Raw genomic sequence first — 18,820 nt, 5'->3', positions numbered from 1 at the left:
GTGATTTATTGAACCGTTTGTGGAGTCAAAGAGGCAGAAAATGACTCACTTTAATCAATAGTTCCACATTTTAAAAAGAAGTCCGTGACGTTTTTGGGGGGTGGGGGGGTGGAGTGTCTGTGGGAGTGTCTGTGGGACGCAGAAATTTCCGACAGCCCTGTTTAAAATGACGGAGGAGTCATTCAGGGTTAACATGTCTGATTCATTACACTGCCTCGGTTCTTTTCCTTTGAACTGGTTCAAAACGGCTCTTTTGAGTCACCCCTCATGCGGAAGTTGCTTTCTTTTTATGCATACAGGGCCGTTAAATACAGTGTGCAAATTATTATTTGATTTACATAAGCCGTCAACTTTTTATGTCAGGTAATTTTCACAGAAGGCCCATTGAATTACAAACGCTTTGAGAATCGGCTCAATCGAATCATTAAAAAGAATCGGCTCAAAAGAGCGATTCATTCGGAAACTGTACATCACCATCTTCGAGTTTTCCTCTTTGCACAGTCAGTCTCACCATCCTTGATCCTGCATCTACTCGCGTTTCCACTCATTCACCGGTCAAAAAAAGGTGGGTTTATACTGGTTATACAATTCGCAACGCATGCATAGCTACTTTGCAATGTTTGCAACGTTTGTATGTGTAGTATGTTAAAGATAAAAAAGTATCATGATTATCGGTACTCTCAGTAGGACTCTGCTTTGTCCCTCTGTCCCAGCTCTGATGCCACGTCAGTGGTGAAAATTATAACGGGTTTGAACTCCACCGTGATATTTCAGGGTGTATTATTTTTAAAACTTCGTTTGACAGCGTAAGTTGTGTTTTAAACCTCTTTTCAAGAGTGTGGTCCCCAGATGAAACCCATGTTCAAAGCTCTTCAGCTGCTGGAGGAAGGTGTGGCTGAGTGAGTTAGAATAATAAAGTCTCACTCTTAAATTTACTCTTCTAAAATACGGTGATGGTTAGAATTCTGAGAAGCTTTTATTTAAAGTCTCCAGCAATGCATACAAAATAAAAACAGCAATTTTTTCCGCTTTTAAAATAGGAAGCTGTTGATATCCATCAGAGCTTGTGGCTCTTTCCTACTTTCTAGCCAATATAAAACCACAAGAGAACATGATGTTCTGATGTCTAAACCTTGTTAACCCATGCTGGTCCCCAATTTTAGCATTATAGTTCAAGACTTCTATCCTACTGTTTTTAAATGGTTGTTGTATGCTATGAAAGTAACAAAAATGTTCACATGTAATGCACAAGTTTCAACGAGTGGTTATGATACTTCTTAATCTTAGTAATTCAGTTGATTTTGATGTGCATTAATAATTCCACTGGTTGATGCTTAACAAACGGTATGCAAAACACCCTGACCCCATAATACGTAGGGTTTTAACATGTCATCCAAATTTTGACCAACCATTCTTAATTTAGTTGGAAAGAATAAAAAGTATAAGACTTTTTTTTTTATCATGTAATTAATTGATCATGTTATTCCAGCTAAAGCCACTTCCTGTGGCCCATTTGTTCGAGCTCTTTTCAAAAGATTGTTGATTAATACTAATCTTTTCCTAAACTGGTGTTGGAATCTTTCCAGCACCATATTTTGTGGTGCGAGAGACCATCATAAAAATAATTGTTTGTGTGAGCTTGCTTAAATAACAGTGATGTATCCCTCTATTGCAAAGGGGGCAGAATGGGAGCGAAGCTCAGTCGGAAGAAGAGTGAAGTAGGGATAGGAGCTGAGACAACAGCTCCAGCTGTAGAGGAGTCTACAACACCAGAGGACTCCACTGTGACTGAGAATGCAGAGCAGAAATGTGAGGTTCCAGAGGAGGCCAAGCCTGCCTCTTCAACCAGTGTTCTGCAGACCATTACACAAGCTGTTGAAGAAACGGTCGATGCAGTCACTGAACAGATTTCTGCACCGGTGGAAGATGTTGTAAACAAAGGTATCGAAGCAGTGGAGTCCGCATTGGCATCCGTCAGCCTGATCGGGAAGGAACCTGCCGCTCCAGAGCAGAAGTCTGAACCTGCAGCTGATCTCGATGCTTCTGATGTTCTTCAAGAACCCAGTCTCTTGGATGACCTGCTGAAATCTCCAATCTCTGAAGCCCTCATTACTGGAGTCACAATGGCAAGTGAAGCCATAACCAGCGAGATGATGGAAGACAAAATTAGTAGTCCTGCACCAGCTGAGAACAAGGATTTGTTGGAATGTCTGGATAAGGTGGAGACGCCCTCATTGGACCTCCTGGATTGTAAACTGACCCATGAATCCACAATCCCTAACTCGGATCCTTCATTCACTTTGGAAGATATGGGACAGAACGCAGTTGACAATGTCAACATTATATAAATCACTACACTCACCTCTAGAAAACAGTAGCAGCTGGATGGTCATTAGGTCCAACAATATTCAAGAAATTAATGAACAATTAAATGTATTTTTTTCCCCTGAGGATGTAGTCATAAAACAGGGTTGCGTGTCATTCAGAATTGAACTGGGATAGCAATTTGAATTTGAAACTAAGAAGTGTAAATTAAATGAAAAAGCAAAAAGAAAAGCAAAGTTGGCTAGTCAAATCTGTATTTGAATGTTTGGACAAAAGTTTAAAAAGCCTTGATTTTTGAAGGGTTATAGTCAGATAAAGTCAATTCTTAAATTCTGAATTTTGCACAACCCTGTCATGAAGAAGTTGAAAATAAGAGACCTCTAAATAAGGAAACGAGCCACCTCAGATGTCTAACAAACATTACTTAATGTTATGCCTACCGATTCATTGACAAGCAGCAAACCAGCCATCTGATTTTTTTCTTCTTCTATATTCTTCCAAGCTCTTGGCAATTGTGTATGAAACGTGCACCCAATCTCCCATAGAAGAGGAAAAGAATGTACATTAAAACAATGATTGTAGTTAAAATAAAGACTAACACATTTCAAAAACGTTCTTTCATTGATCTGTATTTTATACTAGAAATACATTGAATCAAATCTGTGGTATGTATTCATCTCTTCAAACATCTGAACAAAACATCAAGATGAGTGCAGTCTGTGAAAATAAATTACCACAGTGCTGTAATGTGTTAGAAATAATTTGGAGTACAGACCAAACTCTACATAGTAATGTATGAACTATCCCAAAACACAGGAGTTTCCCGGGAAGTCTCTGGGAAGATAACATCCACTATCTCTCTTTTACACACATCTTAAGTTTTCTCAGAGAAGCTTCTGGGGAGAGGGGCAACATTCTTTCCAGAGAAAAGGGGTCTCATGGGACTTTTTTTTTTCTTCTTGAGGTTAACTTTCTGGCTCTTGTCCTAAGAAACTTTGGATTTATATAAATAAACATCCTTCCACTGAGTTTTCTGTATTTAGTGTGTAACAAAGTTTTTAATGAAATATTAAGCTGCTTTCGATTGCTGGAATCTCAAGGAAATGCCATGCCTCATTATCCTTGTATAACAGAGCTTTGTGTACTTCAGCCATAAGAGGAACGAATACAGATGACATGGACACTGTGGAATCAACAGTTGCACAATGGAAACTTTATACAAATATGTGCCTACCATGCAAATCAAGTGGATTTGACTGAAAACAAATAAACAGGTAACTGTTACCTTAAGGGAAAACACAACTTTTTCCATTTCTCTTTAGTACAAACAATGTTATTTTCTAACACATCACCTATATAGAAAAATAAGGGCAAATCTAAACAATTCAAAAACAAAAACATCCAATATATTACTCTATTAAATAAGACAGAACATAAATAGTGAAAAATCGTTAAAGATTAGATGGCAGAACATTAGTCCATTTGGAGATTATCTGGTGATGTTTTTATCCATCTCCTGCACCAGACAGATCTACACCCTGTGCTTTGGCTTTCTGTCAGTAAGAGAGAGAGAGAGAAAAATTAGGATTCTGAAAGAGCATTACTGGGGAAATGAAACAGGAAGCAAGAATACGATATGTGCACTTCTTTTCACAATATAAAAGCTAGATAACTCCATAGCCCTAAAGGTAACAGCACTGCAATAAAACTTCCATCTGATGTATTTAGCATATTTGTTTCACACAATGTTATGTGAACGTTATGTGTACGTGCAATGTGTACCATTATGATTTTTTACAATGTGAAATTGAGCACTCCTCTCATTTCTCATTACTGTAATGTGAATCATCCTGTTGGAAGCATGGATATTTTTAATTAAAGTCATACTAAAATGAATAACAGATAATACAATATATTATTTACAATGTAGTTTTTGCATTACAGTAATAAGAATGAGGATTTTCTTTTGCATTGCACTAAAAAAATTAGGAATGTCACAATGCAAAACATTGTCATCGTCTTTTTATGCACAATATACCAATTTTTTCTTTTGATTTTGGGGTAAAATATTGAGTGAACGTTCTTTGTTCCAGTATTCAGAAAACATATCTTCACTATTGGTCATGCCATGCCTGCATGTGGTGGTACTTCTTGGCCAGGCCTACATTGGTGCGACTGGGATGGAAGGGATACGTCCAGAGGATGGAGTTCCAGGAGTGACCAAACCTTTCCACACCCATTTTGAGATAGCGCAACTCATCAGCAGACCAGTTCTGCCTCTCTCTGTGTCTGCCTGAAGACTAAACGAGAAAACAATTACAAATTATGGAATAAATGTGGACTGAAGATGATTATGCATGAGTGCAAAAATATGAACATTGCCTGTTCATACCATAACTGCTTAGTAAATTAACCTTTGAATTGTTTCAGAGAAAGAGCAAGTTATTGCATTTTACATTTGCATTTTTTTTTTAATTCTGCTTAGAATATTATGACGACAATAAAACTGTACAATGCCTGAACATCTAAAACGCCATCTAAAAAAGTGTGAAATCATGGTATAATCCTTTCACCTAAAACTAACAGTACCATACATTTTTTGAGAGCCAGTATTCTGAGGTTTTCTTCTTATGTACGTGATGCATGTTCTTTTCCATGTCTGGGCCTGAGAGAAAACAAAAAGAGTATAATAATTCCTTGGAATTAAAGAACCAAAGCATTCAAAATGTGTCCATGCTGGCAACAGCAATACTAATGGTAGGACTTGCACAGGGCAGCAGGGAGGTGTATTGATCTTTAGAATGATTTAGTGGGCAGACTGTGAAACTGCACACACACACAGTACTGAACAATGTACAGAACAAACACACACCGTTCTTTAGCAGGACTATGACAGGACTTTTTTCTTTCAGCATGAAAGACATTCGTTCCACCAACTCTTGAGAAGAACAAAACATGTGTGTATGTGCATGTATGGATGTGAACGTGTGCATTGGCAGACTGGAACACACCGATCTAAAGTGAAACAGTGTGTGAAAATCCTGTAAGTGCAACTGAGTGTGTGCTTGTTGTCTGTGGTACAAAACAGACTAGTCTCCATAGTAACAGCTCAATAACTAGAGCTCAGAACCCCCAGGGACCCATAATCTAGTTACCCATCTTACCTACACATATGCTCCAACTATCTGTCTTTCTCTCTCTCTCTCACACACACACAAACACACTCCCAAGATGAAACAAATGCTTATACAATGTTCAGGATAATGCCAAAAGAGCTATTCTTTACTGTAATGTCAATGTTTAATGCCAAGAAAAGGGATTGATCCAAACTATAGTCTCACATCTATCTAGTCTCAAATATATTTTATAATCAAACTATCATAAAAGTGTCATTTGAATTACCTCATCTGTTGACATTATACCAGTGAATTGCAGAGCTGGTGCAAACATTTTTAAAAATAAAATGTAAAATATCCATCAAGATCATCATAGAATCTCTAGTAGAGTTATTCTAGTTGACTGGATGCATAAAAATAAAAAAAGAAACATTTAATTTAAAGAAACAGAAACACATCCAGCTGAAATAAACATGGTTCTTTAGAATACATGACTGATTGGTCAATTGGAGCATTGATTGGTAAAGTACTTTTGCATAATGGCCACTAAACTGTAATATTTTTTTATTTTTCACTGGGGTCCAGATCGCACTATCCAGACTTGCGATTATCACTGGATGATGGTACATTACCATTTACTTGACAATTATAGTGAGAATATCTCTAGAAAGTCTAGTGAGTAAGTTTTGAGGTTATGGGAAAGAAGCCACATAGGAACAACTGAACAGCACTCAGAGACCACAACTCGGCGATGGAATGAGTGAGACTGAGGGGAAAAGGAGGACACAAAGGAAAAAAACTGAGAGTAAAGTTGGAAAGACATTTCAGAAGCATAGACAAAAGTGGAAAGCACAGGAGAGTCTCGTGTTACAGAACAGCACCTTATTCAATATTATATAACCCAGTTCTTTGCATACGCACACATAATTTATCAAAAAATATATTTTTTGCAGATGTTTATAGTGACACAGACAGATACATCTACAGGAAAGGAGCACTTCTCTTACCATATGTTTCGCACGGCCTTCTCAGTGGTGTGAGCCTAAAACCTGAAGAAAGAAACACTGAGAATTTCAAAGCAGAAAAGAAAACACAAAATGCATCTGTGTATAAAATATGAATAGATCCTCAGAATATGTATATAATTATAATTCCTAGCATTTTGTCTGAACATACATTGTCGTTTTGAATGAAAGCATCTCCTACATTGATAAATGTAACTCATGAGGGTGTGTTTTGTTCTCCAGGCCTTGTTCTATCAAAGCTACTTTCTAAACATTTGAGGTAGGTGCACATTCCTCCACAATCCCAAAGACATTGTGAAAGACTGTGTGGATGCGGTCTCTTACATCCGTCTGATGGTTGGTGACTCAGTCTGTGTTTTTCCCTCTTGTTCCTCTTATTATCCCCATTAGTGCATGTGCTGTGCTCGTTGTTTTTGCCGTGTGTGTTGATATGAGTGTGTGTTAAATTGTGGCTAGTCTTCTCTAACTGCTGGCTTCTCCTGAATCGATCCTCAGCCTCTTGTAGCACCAGGTGAAAGTCACACTGAAACCTGCAGCTACGCAACACGGCGCCAAATGAACGACTGTCCATCTCATTCATATGTTTCACACAACCTGGGAGATGGAAAAGGCGCATGCGTGTGCATGTGACAGCATGGATAAAATGAATATGTGAGGGAAAAAGAACAATGAGAGTACAAAAGAACCAGAAAGTGGGAGAATGTATTGCTTTTATTATCTAATGTGTTGTTCGTTTGCATTTATACAGACACACACCTGCACAGCGTAGATTGCTGGGTTTAGTTGGAGAGGGCGGCTTCAGAAACCTGTTAATTTCTCTGTCTAACAGCTCAGAGCACAGAGACATCTCATCTAAAAACAGAACGCAGCACAAATCCATTATCTAAAACATCAAATGAACAGCAAACAACTTGATTACTCAAATAAATCAGTATGTTTTTTGTGATTTAGCACAAAGAGATTGTGATGTTTTAAGAAAGATTTACCATCTGAGAGAGGTTGCGTGCACTGGTTTCTCTTCATGGGATCAGGATGTCTGAAAATATCTGGGCTGAAACCCAAGAAAAATAAAACGGAGAGAAATGTCACTCCCTCGAGGAGGAAAAATTTACTGACTCTGTCTTGAAAAGTCATTGACATGAAATTCTTTATGTGAATCTGGATTTAATGTGAACATTCTAATCATGAATAAAACAACTAGGAATGAGGAAAGCAAGAATAACTCATACTGTACTATCCGTACCACATTTTCTTCCAACAAAAAATCTATTTGTTTACATTTTCTGGCCACAAGTGTACAATATATTTTGTAAAAGACGTTGATTTGAACTCTATTCGCCAAATTATATGTAACGAAACAGTGTATGTATCAAGCAAAACAGTAATAGCAAAACTCAATAATTGATGTTTGTTTACCCCCGTGTATCTCTGCTGCCCCTTGTTGGCGTGCTGCAGTGCTGGAGACGTTTGTTGCCATCAAGATCTGAGTCCAAATTCATCATCTTTAATCTCTTCGCCACTCTTTCAGACTTCATTTTCCACTCCATGTCTCTCTTTTTCACAACTCTCTCTCTCCTCGTCTCCTGGTTGTCACTCCTCTCAATATTCCTCTCATTCTCTCTCATTTGTACATTGCTCTCTTCCCAGCTAGAGCCTTTGAAGTGAGTGACTTGGGCAGGACTCAAACACTCTTCAGAGCTGACACACTGCTGCTCACATACACAAACACACAATTTTATGTTGTTAAAACTGCTGATGCAGAATGCTCAATAATATTTACACATTACTATAAGTTGTATGTGTTTACATGTGATTCTCACCAAGCTCTCTTGGTCGTACGGTATTTCATTTGTGATTGGATGTTCAAGAGTTCCTACAGGAGACTCACACACTCGAAGATGAACTCTGACCTTTTGCATCACAGGGCCCTCCCACATTGCCTCATTACATTCCACAGATGAGGCCGACCTCTGCATGCTGTGCTGCTGGCTTTCAATGGCTCTTTCCCACAGTTTCACACCCATCTGAGAATCAAAATACAAAATTAGGCTTAATAAGAGTAATACAAATACAAAAAAAAAAATACAAATAAGAGTAATAAGAATGATAGCGCACTCTTCCTTTACCATGAAATGTAAGCATGCTCAAGTTAAACATTTTAAAAGTAAAGGGCTCTGTGGACTGTTATCAAATCTGGTTAAAGCAATTTGGACAAAATAACAAAAGAATGCTCTTGGAGGTGTTAAAGTTTTTCTTTAAAGTAAAGGGTATCTTAACAGATGCATCATCTGTTAAAAACACCAAAATCTCTGTCTCATCCACATTATAATATGACATTTACAGGTATGCACAATAGCCTTGAAAAAATATACATTCACAAATACCTTTTTCTCTAGATGCTGTATTCTCTGGAGGATTTCTCCAGCTGAACGCAAGTGTTTCTCTTTTTCACTCTCCTGCAGATCCATACTGGACATGTCTGCGCCTAATGATTCAGCTGGGTGGGAAAGGGAAATAAATGTCCAATCCTCATGAGCCAATGTTTAACAGAAGCAAGACATTAAAGACCCTCTGTGGTGAAAATCAAGTTTTTAATGTTGTTTATATGTCTGTGTTCTGTTAGAAGGCAGTCGTCTTACGTTGAGATGGTGAACAGGAACATGGTTAGTGTAATATTAGCAACACATTATTAGCTGTTTGATAACATAGTCAAGCCAAAGGCTAATCATATGAATTACCGTTATGTGTCCACTTTTATTCTAATTCTGAATGGATTATATGTATAGTCTAGAAAGCCCGAAAAGACAACTCCCTCTATAATCACTAAAAAGCTGTCACTCATCTCAGTTTGCGATCTCACAAAGTTTGTGTTAAATTCAATGAAGATGTCTACACTGCACAATGAACCTCTTATTTACATCATGTCTACACTTCGCAAGCGTGCAGAACTGGGCACTGAACAAAAACTCTGGTGTTTTAACAGGTGAGTGGATTCTGACTAAATTAAACACCCCTGATTGGTCATTGCGTTCAAGAGATTACCAAACATGTCTGTGATTGGCTACATTGTTCAACACAGTAAATAATTTGACATTCTCCAGAGTGCAAACACAAACACGCACTGGAGCGTTCATCAAATCTGTTTCGTCAATATGATATTATTATTACAGTGCTCTTGTATTTGTTTGAGGGTGCTTAGCTCCCTCAAACACCCCCACAGAACCGGGTCAAATTCTTTTTTCTGACTCAGTTTCTGGCTCAAACATATATGGCTGAATTAAACCAATATTTCCACTTGCCATTGTGTAAAAAACGGTGCATCGCGATTCTCTCTCCAACGATTCTGGATCGATCCTGAGAGCTTCAGAATCGATTCTGAGCTTAGTTTTTAACCACAAACGCATGATGACGCTGTGTATGCTTTAGGAACATCCGTATTCTGCTTGCTTTCAATTCCTCACACACACATACACCACATAAACCTTCCATAAAATAATGGATAAATGGCTTTCATAAAGTTTGGAAAGGTTGTAGAAAATTACAAGAACATTCACAGGCTTCATTGCACAGGATATGTGCTGTGAGTAACTCGCGCTTGCAGTGCACGGTCTCACCCGCTGTTATTTTCCTTACAAAAATGAATGTAAACACAATCAATTGTGTCTTACGGGATTTAACAGACAGGACAAAAACATCTTATATTTCAAAAGAGATCTGTGCATTAGTGTGAATGCAGCTTATTAGATATCCCGCTGTCTATGATGCCATCAGTAATAATCAAACAACAGTAAAGCTGAGAGAGGAAAATCACTCACTGTTCTTCAGATGTAGCCTACTCTTTAATACTGAAAGCACTCTGTTTATTGCTTTTAATGTTTATTTGTTCCTCTTTTTTATTTAATGCTTGCTTTTAGTTTCAAGTGATACAATTATTGCCTGTAGGGGGACTTTAAGAGAAGGGGTTTGTTAACTAAGTGCTGCTGTGTGATATGATGCACCTGAAGTTAATAGCATATCATCACCACTGCAATAAAGGCAGCAGTGTGCGTCTATTGTATTTGTATTGTCCTGAATAAGGCTTTCTCGAAGTCTTTTATTTTCAGGTGTGTTCATGAAGACATTTATTTGCATTTTTTTATTTGCATTTTCTTTGTTCCCTGCATGCCAACTTCTGCATGCTACTACTAGTGATGTGTAGTTAACTCATCTTTTACTGACTCTGGAATAACGAGTTGTCTGTAAAAATGATGTTATTTCAGCCAGCGCACATACCTGTATTTACATTCTGTTTGCGGTTGAAGTCCACAGTAGTCGATTGTCGAGTTCGGGCGCATGATCGTACGTACTAAACCTATGCGCGTGAACTCGACAATTGATTACTGTGGGCTTCGACCGAAAACAGGATGTAAATACAGGTATGAGCGCTGGCTGAAATAACATCATTTTTATTCATATCTTGCACATCTACTGCAGTCAGATTCACCCGTGTTAACTCTAAAGGAATCACTCACATGACCTGTGCACTTGTAATGACACATCAAGGATGTTAAGAGGCTAAAAGCAGGTTTAAAACTTGCCCCATTGAAGTCAACAGGGTGCAAATTTTAAAAAGAGGATAACACGGTGTAGGCAACACCGATTTTTGTCGTTGTTCTCTGTATTGACAGCACTCCAAATGTACAAAAAAATGAGCTCAATGTTAAAATTGACCGGAGTTCTCCTTTAATAAAAAAAAAAACATATATATATATATTTACTTCAGCATTGCGTGATACTATTTCAAAGTGATCTCAGTCATTTTGACAGATAATAAATTGTATTTACCTGTGAAAACAAACCTGGAAAGAGACGTGAGGATTTGGGGAGAATAACGAGATTCTTCGTGCATTCCAGTGAATTATTAATGGCATATAGCGTAAATTAAATCGGGAGAACAGATCACAAATGTGCAGTATATGTTGACCTTTTTCATACTATTACAGCGAAATGCAAAAGGAAAAAATAAATTAATCACGAGGAAAAGAGTGCAGTGACTGAAAAGAGCTCTTGCCATATATTCTTGTGATAACATGTCATGTTAAAATACCAAGTGTTACATTATTCTCATGTTATTCTTAAATAAATTATGAAAGAAAACTGATAGCTCATTGAGTCAAACTGACGGATAAGCTTTATTTGTAGGGCAACCTTATGATTTGAAATGATTCAGTTCAGTCTTTTTGAATGGAAGTTCCCCAAACCGGCACCCATAATTCAAAACGCAGTAAGCTCGTCAGGAATAAGGTGGATAGAAATATAGCAATGTTACAACTCAGCATTGACACTGTTTTGTATTTAGGATTCAAGCATAATTCACTCACAGTTTTTTTTTGTGCAATAATAAATCACCTAAAAAAGTTTAGAAGTTGTTGTTTTTTTACAAAAAAGTCGCATGTTAATTAAAAAAGTATACTATTAATATACCTTCCATGTGCAGTTATTTTATAATAGAAATTATCTGTGTAGCAGCCTACACATTTTCAGTATAGCAATGATGCACTAGACCAGGAGAGTCTAAACTTTTTTTAACAGGGGCCAGGACACGCCTGGGGGCCGGATACTTTTCCTTCATTATATAGGCTATATATTAATAAAATAATATTAATAATAGTAGCCTACATGTTTTGTCTCTTGGAAATGAACATTTGACAGAAGCTTTAGTTGATAGTAGCGTAGCAGTAGCTTGAGTTAGGATGCAGAATTGCAGATGTAAACTTATTTTCATTAATACAAACAGTAACATCTGTAAAATTTGACCAACCTCATTTTTAAAGGGTTAAACTTAAATATTCTTTCTGAGTTAGAACGGCTACTGTTATTTAAGTTATATGTGCCGTTTTTGCCACGTTTAATGTTTCTCATAAGCAACAGAAATGGCAGCGCTTATCAGTTGTCAAATTTAGTTTCATGCAACACCTGGCCTAAAATGTGGTGCTGCCACCTTGTGTTGACACTGTGAAACTGCATGAATTGTAAATGATGCGATTACGTACGTACCACATGTAATGTATTTTAATAGATAAGCTCACGGGCAGGACTTTTGACAACCCTGCACTAGACATTACAAACATAGTACACACTCTTTTTTTCAAATTGAAGAATTTCTCTGACAATTTCCCATTCATCTGGTGACAAGTTTGGCAGAGATGCATTAGTGAGTGCCAGGGTGGAGATGACTGGATCCTTGATTTTAGTGAATCTTTTCAACATTTCGAATGTTGAATTCCACCTTGTCGCCATATGATGTTTTAAACGCAAATGCTCTTGACCCATCTGTTTTTGTCTGGCCATGAGCTTGTCTGAAGCAACTGTGCTTCTATGGAAGTATTCAACTATGGTCTTATACTGAATAATTCCTAAATATAATACAACATACAACAAATACAACATTACATTAGTATTACTGACTGTAATACTGAGCTGTGAAGCAGTCATGTGACAAAAAACAAATGACTCGGACCAGAAGACTCGGGAGTAGGGACGTGAACTAATCATTTGTTTCCGTTACAGACTCCATTGCTTCAGTCTATAGAGCTGTTACGTGACAAAAGAACGAACGACTCGGACCAGAAGACTTAGTAGGTTAACTAATCATTTCTGTTTCTTGTACAGATTGCAGAGCTTAAGTGGCTGTCACGAAATAATGAATCATTTCTGTTTCTCATAATTTGGCAAGAGATGTTGACTTTGGAATTATTAACAAGTAACATTTTACTTGAATTCTGCTGAAATGAGCAAATGAGTTTGTTCATTTTGCTGTACAAAATATAAAGATCAGAGTCAGTAAAATGATCTGAACTTCCCATCACAAGCTACTACAGCCATATAGTGTGAACGTATATATAAAAAACTCACTGATTCTTTTGCAGGTGTGCAGTACAAACACAGCTGCCTTTCTGACCTCTTCATCACTGGCCTCAGTGAGCAGCGAAATCATAATGGGCAAACCTCCAGCTGACAACAACTGAGATTGATGCTCTACTGCAAAGACAGAACAGACAGAATAATTACAACAGTATACCAGATTTGTATCAAGATTTCAGTGCTTGAAAGGAAGCAAAACAAAACTGCTATACTGTTATGTAAACAAATACTGTTAGTATTAGTTGAATTATTTGCAGTGCTAAGGCCCTTTCACGATAACTATAAATATAACTATAAGAATAACTACATTAGCATCAAAACCAATGCACAATTTCATTCTGTTTATTCTAAGCATCCGCTACGGATGTGTCGTCTGTCACTTTAAATGCTCAAGCTCTTCAAAGCAGGATGGAAACTGATTGGTTGTCAATGTTTTTATCGCTCATCAGCTGGAACAAAATCGTTATTAAAGTGATTCCAAATATATTGTTTCTTCGTGCCATTATCGTTGTGTTGTGGATTCTGCAATTCTTTTATATTTAGAATGATTTTTAAAACTGTATCTTTATCGTAATAGTTATCACTCTTGGTGTAAACAGGCCCATATGTGGTTCAACATATGCTGGAAAAAATATTGATATAAGAATGAAGACAAATCATAATTCATTTGCAAATACTCATTTAATTTAATATTATCTTAAATGTCTGTTAAGCTTGGCTATGCAGAAGTAATGCGAAAACTTTTTGAAATTGGTGCTGCTACATAACTAGACAAAAATCCCTGGAGCTGTCTAAAGTCCTCTGGATGACACATTTGGATGTTTTCTAACAAATAAACAGGGATATCTGGGTGCAGGTAATGCAGAAAAAGAGTACACAATATTCATTTACATACTGTATACTACCGACATTGTAACAATAAAAAGCTGGTATAAATTCAGCAAACTTTTCCTTTAAAGTGATGGTTCGGAGTAAAATCAACCTACAGTAGGGTCCTTTGCACCATGACATCGAGCTAAACACCCCCCCAGAAGCCTTTTTCCCCTTGGTTGAACATTATTAAACCTTATTTTGAGATTTAGAGATCAGCCGGAAGGCTTAGTGCAGGCGCTAATGGATCCTATGATTTATCTCGTAAATTACCCCACTAATAATGCCCAGAATGGTACCAAACTTCTACAGTAGTACAAATAGGTTCTGTACTCATAAAACGAGGCATTGGAAAGTTTGTAAGTACATCAGGAGTTTATTTAAATAACAGTTGCCTGACGACTCATGCTACAGCTAACCCGGACGTCGACGTCACTTCAGTGGTTTGGGAAAAGCACATAAAAGTCCTGGCAGAAAGCGATGCATTAGGATGTAGTGTAACAACAAATTATTATTTTTTTCCGTAGTGTTAACAACTTAGTGTTAACTGATAATTGTTGCAAACTGGTACTACCAACAAAATATTAGTGCATTCCTGGAACTGGGCGTCGTTACACTACATCCTTATGCATCGCTTTCTGCCAGGACTTTTATGTGCTTTTCCCAAACCACTGAAGTGACGTCGACGTCCGGGTGAGCAGTAGCATGAGCCGTCAGGCAAGTGTTTTTTAAATAAACTCCTGATGTACTTACAAACTTTCTAATGCCTTGTTTTATGAGTACAGAAACTATTTGTACTACTGTGTAAGTTTGGTACCATTCTGGGCATTATTAGTGGGGTAATTTACGAGATAAATCATAGGATCCATTAGCGCCTGCACTAAGCCTTCCGGCTGATTTGTCTAAATAATCTCTAACTTTAATAATGTTCAACCAAGGGAAAAAAGGCTTCTGGGGGGGGGGGGGGGGGGGGGGGTGTTTGGCTCGAGGTCATGGAGCAAAGGACCCTAGGTTGATTTTACTCCGAACCATCCCTTTAAGTGCATCTGGCTAATTGCAGAAATTTGTTGAGAATGATAAAAAGTAGCAGAAATTTGAATCTAGAGTTCACTTTGCAAGCACTTATATACTGGAGCTTTGCTTGTGTATGAACTGAATGCAACCCTGATTTCCAATCTGCATACTCCCATCTAGAAGGGTAGATTAAGATTGGTCTAGCACAGATGAAAGTTTGATCATTATAGTCATTTAAAGGTACCCAGACTGAGTAGTTTCTGGTGAGCTTTTGAAGTAGGCATTAGAGAACTCTTTTTTGGATAATTCTTCCCACACACGAGATGTTTGAAATGTTTTATGATGCATCATCAAAATGCATATCATTTTTGAATTTGGTGGAATGCATGTCATTTTTCCAGTCTTTTACCAACACACTCACCACAGGCATCCGTGAGGTGTCCAATCGTCAGCACCACGGCGAGCCGGTCTTGTTGGTCAAGGTTTGGGCTGGACAACAGACACAACAGCCCTGGAATAACCCTCAACTCTGATAAAGAAGATACCAACTGCTCTGAGACAGAAAGAGAAAGGAAATAGAGCATTCAAAACAACCCAATATGGATCTATTGGGGTGTGCATGCATTCATCTTACCGTTGTTTGAGATGCAGGCCGAGAGTGTTTTAGTGATAACCGTTGCCATCTTACAAGCAGCAGCACAGTGTGCAGACTGAGACAAAACTCTGGTAAGAGTGTCTGAGAGTGAACTCAGGCCTCCCACTGACACAAAATACTCCTGAGCACAAGCTGAAAAACACATTCATATGAGATGGGAAAATGAACACATAAGATGCCATTATATGTTATTTTGTGCTGATGTGCTTTGTGCTCACGGTTGTTTGCCACAGTCATGCCAATAAATGAGCATATAGGCTGTGCCAAATCTGCCCTGGGCAATGCCACTTCCTGCAGCCAGGTCTTCACCAGGGGAAACACATGCATACATAAGTTCTGATTCTCCTCTGTCATAAACAAATACATTGGAAGATTGTCAAAGTGTTCAAATGCATAAGTACAGAAAAATCTCTCTCAATCTACATAACAGTTTGGGGTATAATGATGGTAAATGGGAGAGAAGGGATAGAGAACATAACTATACCATTCTGAGGGTTGTTGACAGAGCCACAGAGAGCACTGGACACAGTGGCCCACAACTGTAGCTGCTCATAAGAGTCATTGGGATCTGGAAAACTATGCCTGAAAAGTGGCATAAGAAAGAAAATAAACTGAAATCTGGTCCTGTCGAGCAGCAAAGGAGTGTTTAAGTACATTTCCAGATGTTAATCTGGATTTTTGTGAATCACTTTAACAAACACCAGACAGTGTTTGAAATGTTCCTCTTCCACACCAAGTAGGGAAGCATATTACATTTTGTTTGGGAATGTTTTCATTTATCCAGTCTTGGAGATTTAAAAGTATAGTTCACCAAATATATGAAAATACTCGCCCTCATGTTGATCTTATATGGAACACAAAATAAAATAAGGAAAAAAAAGTCATAAAGGTTTGGAACTACTGTACATGATGGTGAATAAATGATGACAGGATTTTTATTTTTGGCTGGACAATCCCTAAGTTACTTTCCATTGAAGATGCTTTGCCGTTCACCAGAATGGTTTCATTCTTGACATTTATTATCATTAACATATTGTGACGCATTCTCCACAGGAGTTTCCTACCTATAGGTGTTAATTGGGATAAAACTATTTAAACATTATGCAGATGGTCACCATACACTTTACTTTTTCAGTTTCGCTGCAATTAACACCCTTCAGGGGGTTATGTGACATCACAGATTTAAATGTAAAGGTATTAAATACATTAAATAATGGCAGATAATGATGCATACCTGAACAAATTGAGCAAGGTTTCGATACATCTGGAGGTCTTAGCAAGAGTCTGTCCACATCCTGGAACACAAAACACAGATAAACAAACCATTTGTGAATTGACAACCTGTTCTCTCCCCACTCTATAAAACCACATTATCAGCACAGGAATGGTCTCATTGGATGTAAGTTTTATGGTGAATCTCACTGTTGTTGGCAACCAATACAGACAGCAAGTACACCACTACTCTTTTCTCCGTAAGTGGCATTGTCTGTTCCAGATGCTGCGCTAAGTCACGAAACGTCTCCTCTCTGCACAGTGTCTGTTTACAGCTCTCTGCAGGGAGAAAATGTGTTTATAGTTAAATATAAAATCTCAAATACAAATATAAAACCACATTTTATATATATATATACATATATATATATATAAACTGCATACAAACCTTGCAATTCAGCTAAGGATGCAAGTGTAAATAGAGCGGTCTCTTTAACCTGAGAGAAAGTGCTGGACTTTGACAGGTTATAGATGAAGGAAATTCCTCCAATCTCTCTGAAGAACTCCACATACTGATCTGATACAGAGAAATCATTAAAGAAAATCAAAAGTGTCATTCAAGTCAAATATTTTCAAGTTTGTTTGAGGCAGGTCATATTTTTGTGTCATATGAGTATGTTCTGAGCTGTAAATCAGACCATTTTGATTGCAGATTGAGATGATAGTGAGAAGAGCTTGTTTCTGTGAGCCAGGCCATTTCATCTGGTATTTCAGACATTCCAGTAACAGACGCAAATCTGTCTTAGTAGCTGAAAAAGTGAACACTGTTAAATCATTTAGCTTGTAAAGTAAAATACATACTTGGATCTGTACAATAGATGGGTACTGTGCAATAATATAAATATATATATATATAGGCCTATATATATATGTATATATATATATATATATATATATATATATATAGGCCTATATGTTGCCACTTCAGACCAGGTAGATTTCAACAGAAAACAAACCAGAGATGGTAAAGCATTTTACTAGAAACTGAAACAATAACATCATAATAAGTTTCATTAGTCATTAAAACATTACATAATTGTTTACAGATTAATAATTCGCACAAGTATGAATAAATTATATTTATAGTTATGCATTTGTCAGTTATCTATCTATGTTATGTAATTGTGTTAACTAATGTTGTTAATGCAAGTTATCGTATTGTTTTATAGAATTAAACTTATTCTATTATGATATGATGTTGACCTTCCATTTTTCATTTCTTTGGACTCATTAAACCATCCTTTCCACCAATGCGATCAAAATGTCACTATATCCTGCAAAAAAAAAAAAAAAAACATCACAAATGTTGTTAGAATATGGTATATTAACAGTAAGTAAATAACAATAACTATAAGTAAAAATATTTCGTCAACTTCACTGGACGCCACAATATTTACCTTCACGATTGAAGGGTTTGGTTAGCTTAACTTACATCATATCCACGGACCACAATCCTTAAGTATTTACAAAAGAAATGTTTTAATTATGATTAGGCCAGAGTCATTAAATTCCCTCAGTTCTCGCATTCATTTTATTGATTGATTAACAACATTTCAACGGAAGATTTCCATATTCCCGCTCCGTAATGTGACGCTCTTTTGAATCACGTGATTTGAGCCGCTCATGAAAACAGCATAGTT

At 37.3% G+C, this 18,820-nt stretch overlaps 2 protein-coding genes across 7 annotated transcripts; one reads left to right on the top strand and one right to left on the bottom strand.

Moving 5' to 3' along the window:
* Positions 1-427: 427 nt before the first annotated feature.
* LOC307160446 (uncharacterized protein) lies at positions 428-2,700 on the top strand. Its single transcript, XM_079874576.1, has 2 exons — positions 428-565; positions 1,678-2,700. Exon 2 carries the CDS (start codon positions 1,686-1,688, stop codon positions 2,346-2,348), a length of 663 nt encoding a protein of 220 aa, XP_079730702.1. The 5' UTR covers positions 428-565; positions 1,678-1,685; the 3' UTR covers positions 2,349-2,700.
* Positions 2,701-2,847: 147 nt separating this feature from the next.
* Positions 2,848-18,774, bottom strand: terb1 (telomere repeat binding bouquet formation protein 1). 6 transcript variants are annotated; one of them, XM_079874570.1, is made up of 21 exons: positions 18,578-18,774; positions 18,384-18,454; positions 17,819-17,929; positions 17,569-17,697; positions 17,331-17,459; positions 17,143-17,203; positions 16,393-16,490; positions 16,127-16,255; positions 15,888-16,040; positions 15,675-15,806; positions 13,361-13,486; positions 8,851-8,963; positions 8,287-8,490; positions 7,883-8,175; positions 7,453-7,517; positions 7,223-7,318; positions 6,791-7,060; positions 6,449-6,490; positions 4,920-4,990; positions 4,458-4,625; positions 2,848-3,878 (listed from the first exon to the last, which is right to left on the bottom strand). In XM_079874570.1, exons 2-21 carry the CDS (start codon positions 18,388-18,390, stop codon positions 3,831-3,833), a joined length of 2,445 nt encoding a protein of 814 aa, XP_079730696.1. In that variant the 5' UTR covers positions 18,391-18,454; positions 18,578-18,774; the 3' UTR covers positions 2,848-3,830. The 6 variants fall into 6 exon arrangements, with proteins under 6 accessions (XP_079730696.1, XP_079730698.1, XP_079730699.1 ...); XM_079874572.1 differs by having other exon boundaries at positions 4,491-4,625; XM_079874573.1 differs by having other exon boundaries at positions 8,377-8,490.
* Positions 18,775-18,820: the final 46 nt, after the last annotated feature.

This window comes from Squalius cephalus (assembly GCF_949319135.1).
Source record: "Squalius cephalus genome assembly, chromosome: 6".
Classification (NCBI taxonomy): domain Eukaryota; kingdom Metazoa; phylum Chordata; class Actinopteri; order Cypriniformes; family Leuciscidae; genus Squalius; species Squalius cephalus.
Note: the sequence above shows the minus strand (reverse complement) of the source record. Positions and strands in the feature narration are given on the sequence as shown.